At 42.7% G+C, this 17,500-nt stretch overlaps 1 protein-coding gene across 1 annotated transcript in view; it reads right to left on the minus strand.

Annotated features, from left to right (window-relative positions):
* The window catches only part of LOC140371586 (phosphatidylinositol 4,5-bisphosphate 3-kinase catalytic subunit alpha isoform-like), a 63,211-nt gene that overhangs the window by 2,677 nt on the left and 43,034 nt on the right, over positions 1 to 17,500 (minus strand). The window contains exons 17-23 of the mRNA XM_072458751.1: positions 17,437 to 17,500; positions 14,543 to 14,746; positions 13,788 to 13,859; positions 12,091 to 12,197; positions 8,564 to 8,685; positions 4,577 to 4,655; positions 4,329 to 4,332 (exon numbers count right to left, since the gene is read on the minus strand). The exon at positions 17,437 to 17,500 is cut by the window's right edge and continues 101 nt beyond it. Of these exons, the coding sequence (XP_072314852.1) occupies positions 4,329 to 4,332; positions 4,577 to 4,655; positions 8,564 to 8,685; positions 12,091 to 12,197; positions 13,788 to 13,859; positions 14,543 to 14,746; positions 17,437 to 17,500 (652 nt within the window). The remainder of the gene's footprint in view (positions 1 to 4,328; positions 4,333 to 4,576; positions 4,656 to 8,563; positions 8,686 to 12,090; positions 12,198 to 13,787; positions 13,860 to 14,542; positions 14,747 to 17,436) is intronic.

Raw genomic sequence — 17,500 nt, forward strand, 5'->3', positions numbered from 1 at the left:
GAAACACGTACAACACAGTTACGATCCTGAAACACGTACAACGCAGTTACGATCCTGAAACACGTACAACGCAGTTTACGATCCTGAAACACGTACAACGCAGTTACGATCCTGAAACACGTACAACGCATTTTCGATCCTGAAACACGTACAACGCAGTTACGATCCTGAAACACGTACAACGCAGTTACGATCCTGAAACACGTACAACGCAGTTACGATCCTGAAACACGTACAACGCAGTTACGATCCTGAAACACGTACAACGCAGTTTACGATCCTGAAACACGTACAACGCAGTTACGATCCTGAAACACGTACAACGCAGTTACGATCCTGAAACACGTACAACGCAGTTACGATCCTGAAACACGTACAACGCAGTTACGATCCTGAAACACGTACAACGCAGTTACGATCCTGAAACACGTACAACGCAGTTACGATCCTGAAACACGTACAACGCAGTTACGATCCTGAAACACGTACAACGCAGTTACGATCCTGAAACACGTACAACGCAGTTACGATCCTGAAACACGTACAACGCAGTTACGATCCTGAAACACGTACAACGCAGTTACGATCCTGAAACACGTACAACGCAGTTTACGATCCTGAAACACGTACAACGCAGTTTACGATCCTGAAACACGTACAACGCAGTTACGATCCTGAAACACGTACAACGCAGTTACGATCTGAAACACGTACAACGCAGTTACGATCCTGAAACACGTACAACGCAGTTACGATCCTGAAACACGTACAACGCAGTTACGATCCTGAAACACGTACAACGCAGTTACGATCCTGAAACACGTACAACGCAGTTACGATCCTGAAACACGTACAACGCAGTTTACGATCCTGAAACACGTACAACGCAGTTACGATCCTGAAACACGTACAACGCAGTTACGATCCTGAAACACGTACAACGCAGTTACGATCCTGAAACACGTACAACGCAGTTACGATCCTGAAACACGTACAACGCAGTTACGATCCTGAAACACGTACAACGCAGTTACGATCCTGAAACACGTACAACGCAGTTACGATCCTGAAACACGTACAACGCAGTTACGATCCTGAAACACGTACAACGCAGTTTACGATCCTGAAACACGTACAACGCAGTTACGATCCTGAAACACGTACAACGCAGTTACGATCCTGAAACACGTACAACGCAGTTACGATCCTGAAACACGTACAACGCAGTTTACGATCCTGAAACACGTACAACGCAGTTACGATCCTGAAACACGTACAACGCAGTTACGATCCTGAAACACGTACAACGCAGTTACGATCCTGAAACACGTACAACGCAGTTACGATCCTGAAACACGTACAACGCAGTTACGATACTGAAACATGTACAACGCAGTTACGATCCTGAAACACGTACAACGCAGTTACGATCCTGAAACACGTACAACGCAGTTACGATCCTGAAACACGTACAACGCAGTTACGATCCTGAAACACGTACAACGCAGTTACGATCCTGAAACACGTACAACGCAGTTTACGATCCTGAAACACGTACAACGCAGTTTAAGATCCTGAAACACGTACAACGCAGTTACGATCCTGAAACACGTACAACGCAGTTACGATCCTGAAACACGTACAACGCAGTTACGATCCTGAAACACGTACAACGCAGTTACGATCCTGAAACACGTACAACGCAGTTACGATCCTGAAACACGTACAACGCAGTTACGATCCTGAAACACGTACAACGCAGTTACGATCCTGAAACACGTACAACGCAGTTTACGATCCTGAAACACGTACAACGCAGTTACGATCCTGAAACACGTACAACGCAGTTACGATCCTGAAACACGTACAACGCAGTTACGATCCTGAAACACGTACAACGCAGTTTACGATCCTGAAACACGTACAACGCAGTTACGATCCTGAAACACGTACAACGCAGTTACGATCCTGAAACACGTACAACGCAGTTACGATCCTGAAACACGTACAACGCAGTTACGATCCTGAAACACGTACAACGCAGTTACGATCCTGAAACACGTACAACGCAGTTACGATCCTGAAACACGTACAACGCAGTTACGATCCTGAAACACGTAAAACGCAGTTACGATCCTGAAACACGTACAACGCAGTTACGATCCTGAAACACGTACAACGCAGTTTACGATCCTGAAACACGTACAACGCAGTTACGATCCTGAAACACGTACAACGCAGTTACGATCCTGAAACACGTACAACGCAGTTACGATCCTGAAACACGTACAACGCAGTTACGATCCTGAAACACGTACAACGCAGTTTACGATCCTGAAACACGTACAACGCAGTTACGATCCTGAAACACGTACAACGCAGTTACGATCCTGAAACACGTACAACGCAGTTACGATCCTGAAACACGTACAACGCAGTTACGATCCTGAAACACGTACAACGCAGTTACGATCCTGAAACACGTACAACGCAGTTACGATCCTGAAACACGTACAACGCAGTTTACGATCCTGAAACACGTACAACGCAGTTACGATCCTGAAACACGTACAACGCAGTTACGATCCTGAAACACGTACAACGCAGTTACGATCCTGAAACACGTACAACGCAGTTACGATCCTGAAACACGTACAACGCAGTTACGATCCTGAAACACGTACAACGCAGTTACGATCCTGAAACACGTACAACGCAGTTACGATCCTGAAACACGTACAACGCAGTTTCGATCCTGAAACACGTACAACGCAGTTACGATCCTGAAACACGTACAACGCAGTTTACGATCCTGAAACACGTACAACACAGTTACGATCCTGAAACACGTACAACGCAGTTACGATCCTGAAACACGTACAACGCAGTTTACGATCCTGAAACACGTACAACGCAGTTACGATCCTGAAACACGTACAACGCATTTTCGATCCTGAAACACGTACAACGCAGTTACGATCCTGAAACACGTACAACGCAGTTACGATCCTGAAACACGTACAACGCAGTTACGATCCTGAAACACGTACAACGCAGTTAAGATCCTGAAACACGTACAACGCAGTTTACGATCCTGAAACACGTACAACGCAGTTACGATCCTGAAACACGTACAACGCAGTTACGATCCTGAAACACGTACAACGCAGTTACGATCCTGAAACACGTACAACGCAGTTTACGATCCCGAAACACGTACAACGCAGTTTACGATCCCGAAACACGTACAACGCAGTTTACGATCCTGAAACACGTACAACGCAGTTACGATCCTGAAACACGTACAACGCAGTTTCGATCCTGAAACACGTACAACGCAGTTTACGATCCTGAAACACGTACAACGCAGTTTACGATCCTGAAACACGTACAACGCAGTTTACGATCCTGAAACACGTACAACGCAGTTTACGATCCAGAAACACGTACAACGCAGTTTACGATCCCGAAACACGTACAACGCAGTTTACGATCCCGAAACACGTACAACGCAGTTTACGATCCCGAAACACGTACAACGCAGTTTACGATCCTGAAACACGTACAACGCAGTTTACGATCCTGAAACACGTACAACGCAGTTACGGTCCTGAAACACGTACAACGCAGTTTACGATCCCGAAACACGTACAACGCAGTTTACGATCCCGAAACACGTACAACGCAGTTTACGATCCTGAAACACGTACAACGCAGTTTACGATCCTGAAACACGTACAACGCAGTTACGATCCCGAAACACGTACAACGCAGTTTACGATCCCGAAACACGTACAACGCAGTTTACGATCCCGAAACACGTACAACGCAGTTTACGATCCTGAAACACGTACAACGCAGTTTACGATCCCGAAACACGTACAACGCAGTTTACGATCCCGAAACACGTACAACGCAGTTTACGATCCCGAAACACGTACAACGCAGTTTACGATCCTGAAACACGTACAACGCAGTTTACGATCCCGAAACACGTACAACGCAGTTTACGATCCCGAAACACGTACAACGCAGTTTACGATCCTGAAACACGTACAACGCAGTTTACGATCCTGAAACACGTACAACGCAGTTTACGATCCCGAAACACGTACAACGCAGTTTACGATTCTGAAACACGTACAACGCAGTTTACGATCCTGAAACACGTACAACGCAGTTTACGATTCTGAAACACGTACAACGCAGTTTACGATCCTGAAACACGTACAACGCAGTTTACGATCCCGAAACACGTACAACGCAGTTAACGATCCTGAAACACGTACAACACAGTTACGATCCTGAAACACGTACAACACAGTTACGATCCTGAAACACGTACAACACAGTTGTACTATTAGGTATTATTAAGTTTTAGTGCTGGTAGTTTCAGTCCAGTCCAGGTCCAGGTGTAAATAAAGTATATACTTTATATAAAGTATAAGTTTATATAAAGTATACTTTATATAAAGTATAAGTTCATACAAAGTATACTTTATATAAAGTATACTTTATATAAAGTATAAGTTTATATTTCATGGTGTTATAATTAAATGAGTAAATCGAGTCCCACCTGAGGTCCAGGCCCTGGTTCTGCCAGATGTTCTCCATGATTTTAATGATCTGCAGCGTCAGCATGTCCTGCCTCAGGTCTGCAACAAGAGGGCGCTGTCACTCTCACACCCTCATCTTACAGGAAATACTCATGTTCCTCAATGTTTTCAGTCTCGTCTTACTTCCTCCCAAAGCGTTTTGTAGAGTTCAGGGACACGGGGATGCTGTGACATTTGTCTAAGGACACGGGACGCTGGGACATTTGTCTAAGGACAGAGGACGCTGGGACATTTGTCTAAGGACAGAGGATTCTGGGACATGTGTCTAAGGACAGAGGACGCTGGGAAATTTGTCTAAGGACAGAGGACGCTGGGACATGTATCTAAGGACATAGGACGCTGGGCCATTTTTCCAAGGACAGGGGGTGCTGGAACATTTGTCCAAGGACAGGGGGTGCTGGGACATGTGTCTAAGGACACAAGACGCTGGGACATTTGTCTACGGACAGAGGACGCTGGGACATGTGTCTAAGGACACAAGACGCTGGGACATTTTGTCTTAGGACACAGGACGCTGGGACATGTGTCTAAAGACAGAGGACGCTGGGACATTTGTCTAAGGACAGAGGACGCTGGGACATGTGTCTAAGGACTGAGGATGCTGGGACATTTGTCCAAGGACAGAGGATGCTGGGACATTTGTCTGAGGACAGAGGATGCTGGGACATTTGTCTAAAGACAGAGGACGCTGGGACATTTGTCTAAGGACAGAGGACGCTGGGACATGTGTCTAAGGACTGAGGATGCTGGGACATTTGTCCAAGGACAGAGGATGCTGGGACATTTGTCTGAGGACAGAGGATGCTGGGACATTTGTCTAAGGACATGGGGTGCTGGGACATGTGTCTAAGGACATAGGACGCTGGGACATTTTTCCAAGGACAGGGGGTGCTGGGACATGTGTCTAAGGACACAAGACGCTGGGACATTTGTCTACAGACAGAGGACGCTGGGACATGTGTCTAAGGACACAAGACGCTGGGACATTTTGTCTTAGGACACAGGATGCTGGGACATGTGTCTAAGGACAGAGAACGCTGGGACATTTGTCTAAGGACAGAGGACGCTGGGACATTTGTCCAAGGACAGAGGACGCTGGGATATGTGTCTAAGGACAGAGGATGCTGGGACATTTGTCCAAGGACAGAGGATGCTGAGACATTTGTCTAAGGACAGAGGATGCTGGGACATTTGTCTAAGGACATGGGGTGCTGGGACATGTGTCTAAGGACACAAGACACTGGGACATTTTTCTAAGGACAGAGGACGCTGGGACATGTGTCTAAGGACACAAGACGCTGAGACATTTGTCTAAGGACACAAGACGCTGGGACATGTGTCTAAGGACAGAGGACGCTGGGACATTTGTCTAAGGACACAGGACGCTAGGACATGTGTCTAAGGACAGTGGACGCTCGGAAATTTGTCTACGGACAGAGGATGCTGGGACATGTGTCTAAGGACAGAGGATGCTGGGACATTTGTCTAAGGACAGAGGACGCTGAGACATTTGTCTAAGGACACAGGATGCTGGGACATTTGTCTTAGGACAGAGGACGCTGGGACATTTGTGGTGGTTCCAGAGCTTGTTCTGTTGTTGAAGCTCGAGCTCAGGGTTAGTTTAGTTTGTGTTTGTCGCAATCTCAGTTTCATCTCATCTCCGGGTTAAAGATAGTTATATGTGTCTTCTGGGTTAGTTACAGTTAGTTGTAGAGTTGTAGTTGTGGGTTAGTTGTAGTTAGTTGTAGTTGTTGGTTAGTTGTAGTTAGTTGTAGTTGTGGGTTAGTTGTAGTTAGTTGTAGTTGTTGGTTAGTTGTAGTTAGTTGTAGTTGTGGGTTAGTTGTAGTTAGTTGTAGTTAGTTGTAGTTAGTTGTAGTTAGTTGTAGTTGTTGGTTAGTTGTAGTTAGTTGTAGAGTTGTAGTTGTGGGTTAGTTACAGTTTGTTGTAGAGTTGTAGTTGTGAGTTAGTTGTAGTTAGTTGTAGTTAGTTGTAGTTAGTTGTAGTTAGTTGTAGTTGTTGGTTAGTTGTAGTTAGTTGTAGAGTTGTAGTTGTGGGTTAGTTGTAGTTAGTTGTAGAGTTGTAGTTGTGGGTTAGTTGTATAGTTGTAGTTGTTGGTTAGTTGTAGTTAGTTGTAGAGTTGTAGTTGTGGGTTAGTTGTAGTTAGTTGTAGAGTTGTAGTTGTGGGTTAGTTGTAGTTAGTTGTAGTTGTTGGTTAGTTGTAGTTAGTTGTAGAGTTGTAGTTGTGGGTTAGTTGTAGTTAGTTGTAGAGTTGTAGTTGTGGGTTAGTTGTAGTTAGTTGTAGTTGTTGGTTAGTTGTAGTTAGTTGTAGAGTTGTAGTTGTGGGTTAGTTGTAGTTAGTTGTAGTTGTTGGTTAGTTGTAGTTAGTTGTAGAGTTGTAGTTGTGGGTTAGTTGTAGTTAGTTGTAGAGTTGTAGTTGTGGGTTAGTTGTAGTTAGTTGTAGAGTTGTAGTTGTGGGTTAGTTGTATAGTTGTAGTTGTGGGTTAGTTGTAGTTAGTTGTAGAGTTGTAGTTGTGGGTTAGTTGTAGTTAGTTGTAGAGTTGTAGTTGTGGGTTAGTTGTATAGTTGTAGTTGTGGGTTAGTTGTAGTTAGTTGTAGAGTTGTAGTTGTGGGTTTGTTACAGTTTGTTGTAGAGTTGTGGGTTAGTTGTATAGTTGTAGTTGTGGGTTAGTTGTAGTTAGTTGTAGTTAGTTGTAGTTAGTTGTAGTTGTTGGTTAGTTGTAGTTAGTTGTAGTTGTGGGTTAGTTGTAGTTAGTTGTAGTTAGTTGTAGTTAGTTGTAGTTAGTTGTAGTTGTTGGTTAGTTGTAGTTAGTTGTAGAGTTGTAGTTGTGGGTTAGTTACAGTTAGTTGTAGAGTTGTAGTTGTGGGTTAGTTGTAGTTAGTTGTAGTTGTTGGTTAGTTGTAGTTAGTTGTAGAGTTGTAGTTGTGGGTTAGTTGTAGTTAGTTGTAGAGTTGTAGTTGTGGGTTAGTTGTAGAGTTGTAGTTGTGGGTTAGTTGTAGTTAGTTGTAGAGTTGTAGTTGTGGGTTAGTTGTAGTTAGTTGTAGAGTTGTAGTTGTGGGTTAGTTGTAGAGTTGTAGTTGTGGGTTAGTTGTAGAGTTGTAGTTGTGGGTTAGTTGTAGTTAGTTGTAGAGTTGTAGTTGTGGGTTAGTTGTAGTTAGTTGTAGAGTTGTGGGTTAGTTGTAGTTAGTTGTAGTTGTGGGTTAGTTACAGTTTGTTGTAGAGTTGTAGTTAGTTGTAGTTGTGGGTTATTTGTAGTTAGTTGTAGTTGTGGGTTATTTGTAGTTAGTTGTAGAGTTGTAGTTGTGGGTTAGTTGTAGTTAGTTGTAGTTGTGGGTGAGTTGAAGTTAGTTGTAGAGTTGTAGTTGTGGGTTAGTTACAGTTTGTTGTAGAGTTGTACTTGTAGTTAGTTGTAGTCAGTTGTAGAGTTGCAGTTGTGGGTTAGTTGTAGTTAGTTTTAGTTGTGGGTTAGTTGAAGTTAGTTGTAGTTGTGGGTTAGTTGTAGTTAGTTGTAGAGTTTTAGTTGTGGGTTAGTTGTAGAGTTGTAATTGTGGGTTAGTCGTAGTTAGTTGTAGAGTTGCGGTTGTGGGTTAGTTGTAGTTAGTTGTAGTTGTGGGTTAGTTGAAGTTAGTTGTAGAGGTGTAGTTGTGGGTTAGTTACAGTTTGTTGTAGAGTTGTACTTGTAGTTAGTTGTAGTCAGTTGTAGAGTTGTAGTTGTGGGTTAGTTGTAGTTAGTTTTAGTTGTGGGTTAGTTGAAGTTAGTTGTAGTTGTGGGTTAGTTGTAGTAAGTTGTAGAGTTGTAGTTGTGGGTTAGTTGTAGTTAGTTTTAGTTGTGGGTTAGTTGAAGTTAGTTGTAGTTGTGGGTTAGTTGTAGTTAGTTGTAGAGTGGTAGTTGTGGGTTAGTTATAGCTAGTTTAGAATGAGTTTTTACCGTCTCCGTTCTTGAAGATGATCTCGTTGTTGGTGAACAGAAGTTCTGACATGATGTCGGGGTTTTCCCAGTTCAGCCACAGGGGGCGCTTCGCCGACGACAGGATCCGGCACTCGTCCAACCTGGAACATGAAGTCTAATGTAAAGCTTTAACCTGGAACATGAAGTCTAATGTAAAGCTTTAACCTGGAACATGATGTTCAATGTAAAGCTTTAACCTGGAACATGATGTCTAATGTAAAGTTTTAACCTGGAACATGATGTCTAATGTAAAGCTTTAACCTGGAACATGATGTCTAATGTAAAGCTTTAACCTGGAACATGATGTCTAATGTAAAGCTTTAACCTGGAACATTATATCTAATGTAAAGCTTTAACCTGGAACATGATGTCTAATGTAAAGCTTTAACCTGGAACATCATATCTAATGTAAAGCTTTAACCTGGAACATGATGTCTAATGTAAAGCTTTAACCTGGAACATGATGTCTAATGTAAAGCTTTAACCTGGAACATGATGTCTAATGTAAAGCTTTAACCTGGAACATGATGTTCAATGTAAAGCTTTAACCTGGAACATGATGTCTAATGTAAAGCTTTAACGTGGAACATGATGTCTAATGTAAAGCTTTAACCTGGAACATGATGTTCAATGTAAAGCTTTAACCTGGAACATGATGTCTAATGTAAAGTTTTAACCTGGAACATGATGTCTAATGTAAAGCTTTAACCTGGAACATGATGTCTAATGTAAAGCTTTAACCTGGAACATCATATCTAATGTAAAGCTTTAACCTGGAACATGATGTCTAATGTAAAGCTTTAACCTGGAACATGATGTCTAATGTAAAGCTTTAACCTGGAACATGATGTTCAATGTAAAGCTTTAACCTGGAACATGATGTCTAATGTAAAGCTTTAACCTGGAACATGAAGTCTAATGTAAAGCTTTAACCTGGAACATGATGTTCAATGTAAAGCTTTAACCTGGAACATGATGTCTAATGTAAAGCTTTAACCTGGAACATGAAGTCTAATGTAAAGCTTTAACCTGGAACATGAAGTCTAATGTAAAGCTTTAACCTGGAACATGATGTTCAATGTAAAGCTTTAACCTGGAACATGATGTTCAATGTAAAGCTTTAACCTGGAACATGATGTCTAATGTAAAGCTTTAACCTGGAACATGATGTCTAATGTAAAGCTTTAACCTGGAACATGATGTTCAATGTAAAGCTTTAACCTGGAACATGAAGTCTAATGTAAAGCTTTAACCTGGAACATGATGTCTAATGTAAAGCTTTAACCTGGAACATGATGTCTAATGTAAAGCTTTAACCTGGAACATGATGTCTAATGTAAAGCTTTAACCTGGAACATGATGTTCAATGTAAAGCTTTAACCTGGAACATGATGTCTAATGTAAAGCTTTAACCTGGAACATTATATCTAATGTAAAGCTTTAACCTGGAACATGATGTCTAATGTAAAGCTTTAACCTGGAACATGATGTCTAATGTAAAGCTTTAACCTGGAACATGATGTCTAATGTAAAGCTTTAACCTGGAACATGATGTCTAATGTAAAGCTTTAACCTGGAACATGATGTCTAATGTAAAGCTTTAACCTGGGACATAATGTCTAATGTAAAGCTTTAACCTGGAACATGATTTCTAATGTAAAGCTTTAACCTGGAACATTATATCTAATGTAAAGCTTTAACCTGGAACATGATGTCTAATGTAAAGCTTTAACCTGGAACATGATGTCTAATGTAAAGCTTTAACCTGGAACATGATGTATAATGTAAAGCTTTAACCTGGAACATGATGTTCAATGTAAAGCTTTAACCTGGAACATGATGTCTAATGTAAAGCTTTAACCTGGAACATGATGTCTAATGTAAAGCTTTAACGTGGAACATGATGTCTAATGTAAAGCTTTAACCTGGAACATTATATCTAATGTAAAGCTTTAACCTGGAACATTATATCTAATGTAAAGCTTTAACCTGGAACATGATGTCTAATGTAAAGCTTTAACCTGGAACATGATGTCTAATGTAAAGCTTTAACCTGGAACATGATGTCTAATGTAAAGCTTTAACCTGGAACATGATGTAAAGCTTTAACCTGGAACATGATGTCTAATGTAAAGCTTTAACCTGGAACATGATGTAAAGCTTTAACCTGGAACATTATATCTAATGTAAAGCTTTAACCTGGAACATTATATCTAATGTAAAGCTTTAACCTGGAACATGATGTTCAATGTAAAGCTTTAACCTGGAACATTCACTGAAGTGGCATCACATTGAAGCTTTTTAACACGTGCAGTATTTATAAGTAGCATACATAATGCAGTATTTATAAGTAATATATATAATGCAGTATTTATAAGTAGTATATATAATGCAGTATTTATAAGTAATATATATAATGCAGTATTTATAAGTAGCATATATAATGCAGTAATTATAAGTAATATATATAATGCAGTATTTATAAGTAGTATATATAATGCAGTATTTATAAGTAATATATATAATGCAGTATATATAAGTAGTATATATAATGCAGTATTTATAAGTAGCATATACAATGCAGTGTTTATAAGTAATATATATAATGCAGTATTTATAAGTAATATATATAATGCAGTATTTATAAGTAGCATATACAATGCAGTATTTATAAGTAATATATATAATGCAGTCTTTATAAGATATATATATAATGCAGTATTTATAAGTAATATATATAATGCAGTATTTATAAGTAATATATATAATGCAGTATTTATAAGTAGTATATATAATGCAGTATTTATAAGTAGTATATATAATGCAGTATTTATAAGTAATATATATAATGCAGTATTTATATGTAGTAAATATAATGCAGTATTTATAAGTAATATATATAATGCAGTATGTATAAGTAATATATATAATGCAGTATTTATAAGTAATATATATAATGCAGTATTTATAAGTAATATATATAATGCAGTATTTATAAGTAGTATATATAATGCAGTATTTATAAGTAATATATATAATGCAGTATTTATAAGTAGCATATATAATGCAGTATTTATAAGTAATATATATAATGCAGTATTTATAAGTAATATATATAATGCAGTATTTATAAGTAGTATATATAATGCAGTATTTATAAGTAATATATATAATGCAGTATTTATAAGTAGCATATACAATGCAGTGTTTATAAGTAATATATATAATGCAGTATTTATAAGTAGTATATATAATGCAGTATTTATAAGTAATATATATAATGCAGTATTTATATGTAGTATATATAATGCAGTATTTATAAGTAGTATATATAATGCAGTATTTATAAGTAGTCGTAGTAAAAGTATTGGTCCAAGTATTTGTGTCAAAAAGATCCTGGTGCACAGGGTTGAGATAGTAGCATCAGTATTTGCAAAAGTAGCATGTCTATGCAGTATTTGTAGTATTTGTAGTATTTGTAGTATTTGAAGTATTTTTATTAGTACCGTAAAGATCCGAGCTGGTGCACAGGGTTGAGTGGAGACACAAAGCCCTGCAGAGCCTCCATGTAATCAGGACGAGACATGTGCTCCACCAGGAACTTCATCTGCACCTACAACCAATCAGAGAGCAGCGTTGAGAAAGAGAGACCAATCAGAGAGCAGCGTTTAGAGAGAGAGACCAATCAGAGAGCAGCGTTCAGAGAGAGAGACCAATCAGAGAGCAGCAATTAGAAACAGAGAACAATCAGAACCTAAAGCTGGAGGTCAGGAGAACCTAAAGCCAGAGGTCAGGAGAACCTAAAGCTGGAGGTCAGGAGAGCCTAAAGTCAGAGGTCAGGAGAACCTAAAGCCGGAGGTCAGGAGAACCTAAAGCCAGAGGTCAGGAGAACCTAAAGCTGGAGGTCAGGAGAGCCTAAAGCCAGAGGTCAGGAGAACCTAAAGCTGGAGGTCAGGAGAGCCTAAAGCCAGAGGTCAGGAGAACCTAAAGCTGGAGGTCAGGAGAGCCTAAAGTCAGAGGTCAGGAGAACCTAAAGCCGGAGGTCAGGAGAACCTAAAGCCAGAGGTCAGGAGAACCTAAAGCTGGAGGTCAGGAGAGCCTAAAGTCAGAGGTCAGGAGAACCTAAAGCTGGAGGTCAGGAGATCCTAAAGCCAGAGGTCAGGAGAACCTAAAGCTGGAGGTCAGGAGAGCCTAAAGCCAGAGGTCAGGAGAACCTAAAGCTGGAGGTCAGGAGAGCCTAAAGCCAGAGGTCAGGAGAACCTAAAGCTGGAGGTCAGGAGAGCCTAAAGCCGGAGGTCAGGGGAACCTAAAGCCAGAGGTCAGGATAGCCTAAAGCTGGAGGTCAGGAGAGCCTAAAGCCGGAGGTCAGGAGAACCTAAAGCCGGAGGTCAGGAGAGCCTAAAGCTGGAGGTCAGGAGAGCCTAAAGCCGGAGGTCAGGAGAACCTAAAGCCAGAGGTCAGGAGAGCCTAAAGCTGGAGGTCAGGAGAGCCTAAAGCCGGAGGTCAGGAGAACCTAAAGCCAGAGGTCAGGAGAGCCTAAAGCCAGAGGTCAGGAGAACCTAAAGCCAGAGGTCAGGAGAACCTAAAGCTGGAGGTCAGGAGAGCCTAAAGCCGGAGGTCAGGAGAACCTAAAGCCAGAGGTCAGGAGAGCCTAAAGCTGGAGGTCAGGAGAACCTAAAGCCAGAGGTCAGGAGAACCTAAAGCCGGAGGTCAGGAGAGCCTAAAGCTGGAGGTCAGGAGAATCTAAAGCCGGAGGTCAGGAGAGCCTAAAGCCGGAGGTCAGGAGAGCCTAAAGCCGGAGGTCAGGAGAACCTAAAGCCGGAGGTCAGGAGAACCTAAAGCCGGAGGTCAGGAGAACCTAAAGCTGGAGGTCAGGAGAGCCTAAAGCTGGAGGTCAGGAGAACCTAAAGCTGGAGGTCAGGAGAGCCTAAAGCTGGAGGTCAGGGGAGCCTAAAGCTGGAGGTCAGGAGAGCCTAAAGCTGGAGGTCAGGAGAACCTAAAGCTGGAGGTCAGGAGAACCTAAAGCTGGAGGTCAGGAGAGCCTAAAGCTGGAGGTCAGGAGAACCTAAAGCTGGAGGTCAGGAGAGCCTAAAGCTGGAGGTCAGGAGAGCCTAAAGCTGGAGGTCAGGAGAGCCTAAAGCTGGAGGTCAGGAGAGCCTAAAGCTGGAGGTCAGGAGAGCCTAAAGCTGGAGGTGTCTCTCACCTTCTGCGTCTCGTCCTTCTTCTCCTGCTTGAGAGTGTCCGTCAGATTCACCAGTTTGTCCATGGCCTCCACCTGAAGCTCACAAACACAGAGAGTTCACCGTGTGATGAAGCCCCACATCTGCTTCACTCCGGAGGCTTCTTTTAGGACAAGAGGCAAATGAACCAATTCAGATTGCAATCTTCTGCCTGACAAGGTACAGGTTCTCACCTGTCGGTTCAGGTGTTTCAGGTACATGTTCTCACCTGTCGGTTCAGGTTCTCACCTGTTGGTTCAGGTGTTTCAGGTACATGTTCTCACCTGTCAGTTCAGGTGTTTCAGGTACATGTTCTCACCTGTCGGTTCAGGTGTTTCAGGTTCAGGTTCTCACCTGTCGGTTCAGGTGTTTCAGGTACATGTTCTCACCTGTCGGTTCAGGTGTTTCAGTTACATGTTCTCACCTGTCGGTTCAGGTGTTTCAGGTACATGTTCTCACCTGTCGGTTCAGGTGTTTCAGGTACATGTTCTCACCTGTCGGTTCAGGTGTTTCAGGTACATGTTCTCACCTGTCGGTTCAGGTGTTTCAGGTACATGTTCTCACCTGTCGGTTCAGGTGTTTCAGGTTCAGGTTCTCACCTGTCGGTTCAGGTGTTTCAGGTACATGTTCTCACCTGTCGGTTCAGGTGTTTCAGGTACATGTTCTCACCTGTCGGTTCAGGTGTTTCAGGTTCAGGTTCTCACCTGTCGGTTCAGGTGTTTCAGGTACATGTTCTCACCTGTCGGTTCAGGTGTTTCAGGTACATGCCGCAGGCGCGACAAAAGGCCTCCAGGAGGAGCCCGAAGCGTCTCGACACAGTTTTGTTGTGCATCTCTGATTTGAGGTGCCAGAAGAAGAAGTGTCCAATCCTCTGATTGGTCAGAGCCTTTTTGATCAGGAAACGAGCCAGAGGATTGTCCAGGTACATTTCATACTTCAACACCTGAAAACAAGACAGGGTTAAAACAGAAAACACACTAACACTAACCCATCTACAACCTCCTGAGCACACACTAACACTAACCCATCTACAACCTCCTGAGCACACTAACACTAACCCATCTACAACCTCCAAAGCACACTAACACTAACCCATCTACAACCTCCAGAGCACACTAACACTAACCCATCTACAACCTCCAGAGCACACTAACACTAACCCATCTACAACCTCCAGAGCACACACTAACACTAACCCATCTACAACCTCCAGAGCACACACTAACACTAACCCATCTACAACCTCCAGAGCACACACTAACACTAACCATCTACAACCTCCAGAGCACACTAACACTAACCCATCTACAACCTCCTGAGCACACACTAACCCATCTACAACCTCCAGAGCACACTAACACTAACCCATCTACAACCTCCAGAGCACACTAACACTAACCCATCTACAACCTCCAGAACACACACTAACACTAACCCATCTACAACCTCCAGAGCACACTAACACTAACCCATCTACAACCTCCAGAGCACACACTAACACTAACCCATCTACAACCTCCAGAGCACACTAACACTAACCCATCTACAACCTCCAGAGCACACTAACACTAACCCATCTACAACCTCCAGAGCACACTAACACTAACCCATCTACAACCTCCAGGGCACACTAGCACTAACCCATCTACAACCTCCTGAGCACACACTAACCCATCTACAACCTCCTGAGCACACTAACACTAACCCATCTAAAACCTCCAGAGCACACTAACACATCTACAACCTCCAGAGCACACACTAACACTAACCCATCTACAACCTCCTGAGCACACACTAACCCATCTACAACCTCCAGAGCACACTAACACTAACCCATCTACAACCTCCAGAGCACACTAACACTAACCCATCTACAACCTCCTGAGCACACACTAACACTAACCCATCTACAACCTCCAGAGCACACACTAACACTAACCCATCTACAACCTCCAGAGCACACACTAACACTAACCCATCTACAACCTCCTGAGCACACTAACACTAACCCATCTACAACCTCCAGAGCACACTAACACTAACCCATCTACAACCTCCAGAGCACACACTAACACTAACCCATCTACAACCTCCAGAGCACACACTAACACTAACCCATCTACAACCTCCAGAACACACTAACACTAACCCATCTACAACCTCCTGAGCACACACTGACACTAACCATCTACAACCTCCAGAGCACACTAACACTAACCCATCTACAACCTCCAGAGCACACTAACACTAACCCATCTACAACCTCCAGAGCACACTAACACTAACCCATCTACAACCTCCAGAGCACACTAACACTAACCCATCTACAACCTCCAGAGCACACTAACACTAACCATCTACAACCTCCAGAGCACACACTAACACTAACCCATCTACAACCTCCAGAGCACACTAACACTAACCATCTACAACCTCCAGAGCACACACTAACACTAACCCATCTACAACCTCCAGAGCACACACTAACACTAACCCATCTACAACCTCCAGAGCACACTAACACTAACCCATCTACAACCTCCTGAGCACACTAACACTAACCCATCTACAACCTCCAGAGCACACACTAACACTAACCCATCTACAACCTCCTGAGCACACTAAGACTAACCCATCTACAACCTCCAGAGCACACACTAACACTAACCCATCTACAACCTCCAGAGCACACTAACACTAACCCATCTACAACCTCCAGAGCACACTAACACTAACCCATCTACATCCTCCAGAGCACACTAACACTAACCCATCTACATCCTCCTGAGCACACTAACACTAACCCATCTACAACCTCCAGAGCACACACTAACCCATCTACAACCTCCAGAGCACACTAACACTAACCCATCTACAACCTCCAGAGCACACTAACACTAACCCATCTACAACCTCCAGAGCACACTAACACTAACCCATCTACAACCTCCAGAGCACACTAACACTAACCCATCTACAACCTCCAGAGCACACTAACACTAACCCATCTACAACCTCCAGAACACACACTAACACTAACCCATCTACAACCTCCAGAGCACACACTAACACTAACCCATCTACAACCTCCTGAGCACACTAACACTAACCCATCTACAACCTCCAGAGCACACACTAACACTAACCCATCTACAACCTCCTGAGCACACTAACACTAACCCATCTACAACCTCCAGAGCACACACTAACACTAACCCATCTACAACCTCCAGAGCACACACTAACACTAACCCATCTACAACCTCCTGAGCACACTAACACTAACCCATCTACAACCTCCAGAGCACACACTAACACTAACCCATCTACAACCTCCTGAGCACACTAACACTAACCCATCTACAACCTCCAGAGCACACTAGCACTAACCCATCTACAACCTCCAGAGCACACTAACACTAACCCATCTACAACCTCCAGAGCACACTAACACTAACCCATCTACAACCTCCAGAGCACACAGGGACAGGTGAAAACAGAGAGCGACAGCCTCAAGGACTGAAGAGCCTCAGAAAGAACAACGTAAAGAAACAGTCTGGAGAAGAGCAGACCTTTTTCCTGTACTTTCTGCATTTGTAGTAGTATTCATGGAAGTATTTGTAGTATTAGTACCTGTACGAGTTGTAGTAAATACTGCGACAGCTTGTCGTCGCTCAGGCCTTGGACCAAACATCTC

This window comes from Eucyclogobius newberryi, unplaced genomic scaffold, assembly GCF_026437365.1.
Source record: "Eucyclogobius newberryi isolate DKJ021-1_F unplaced genomic scaffold, fEucNew1.0.hap1 SCAF_22, whole genome shotgun sequence".
Classification (NCBI taxonomy): Eukaryota; Metazoa; Chordata; class Actinopteri; order Gobiiformes; family Gobiidae; genus Eucyclogobius; species Eucyclogobius newberryi.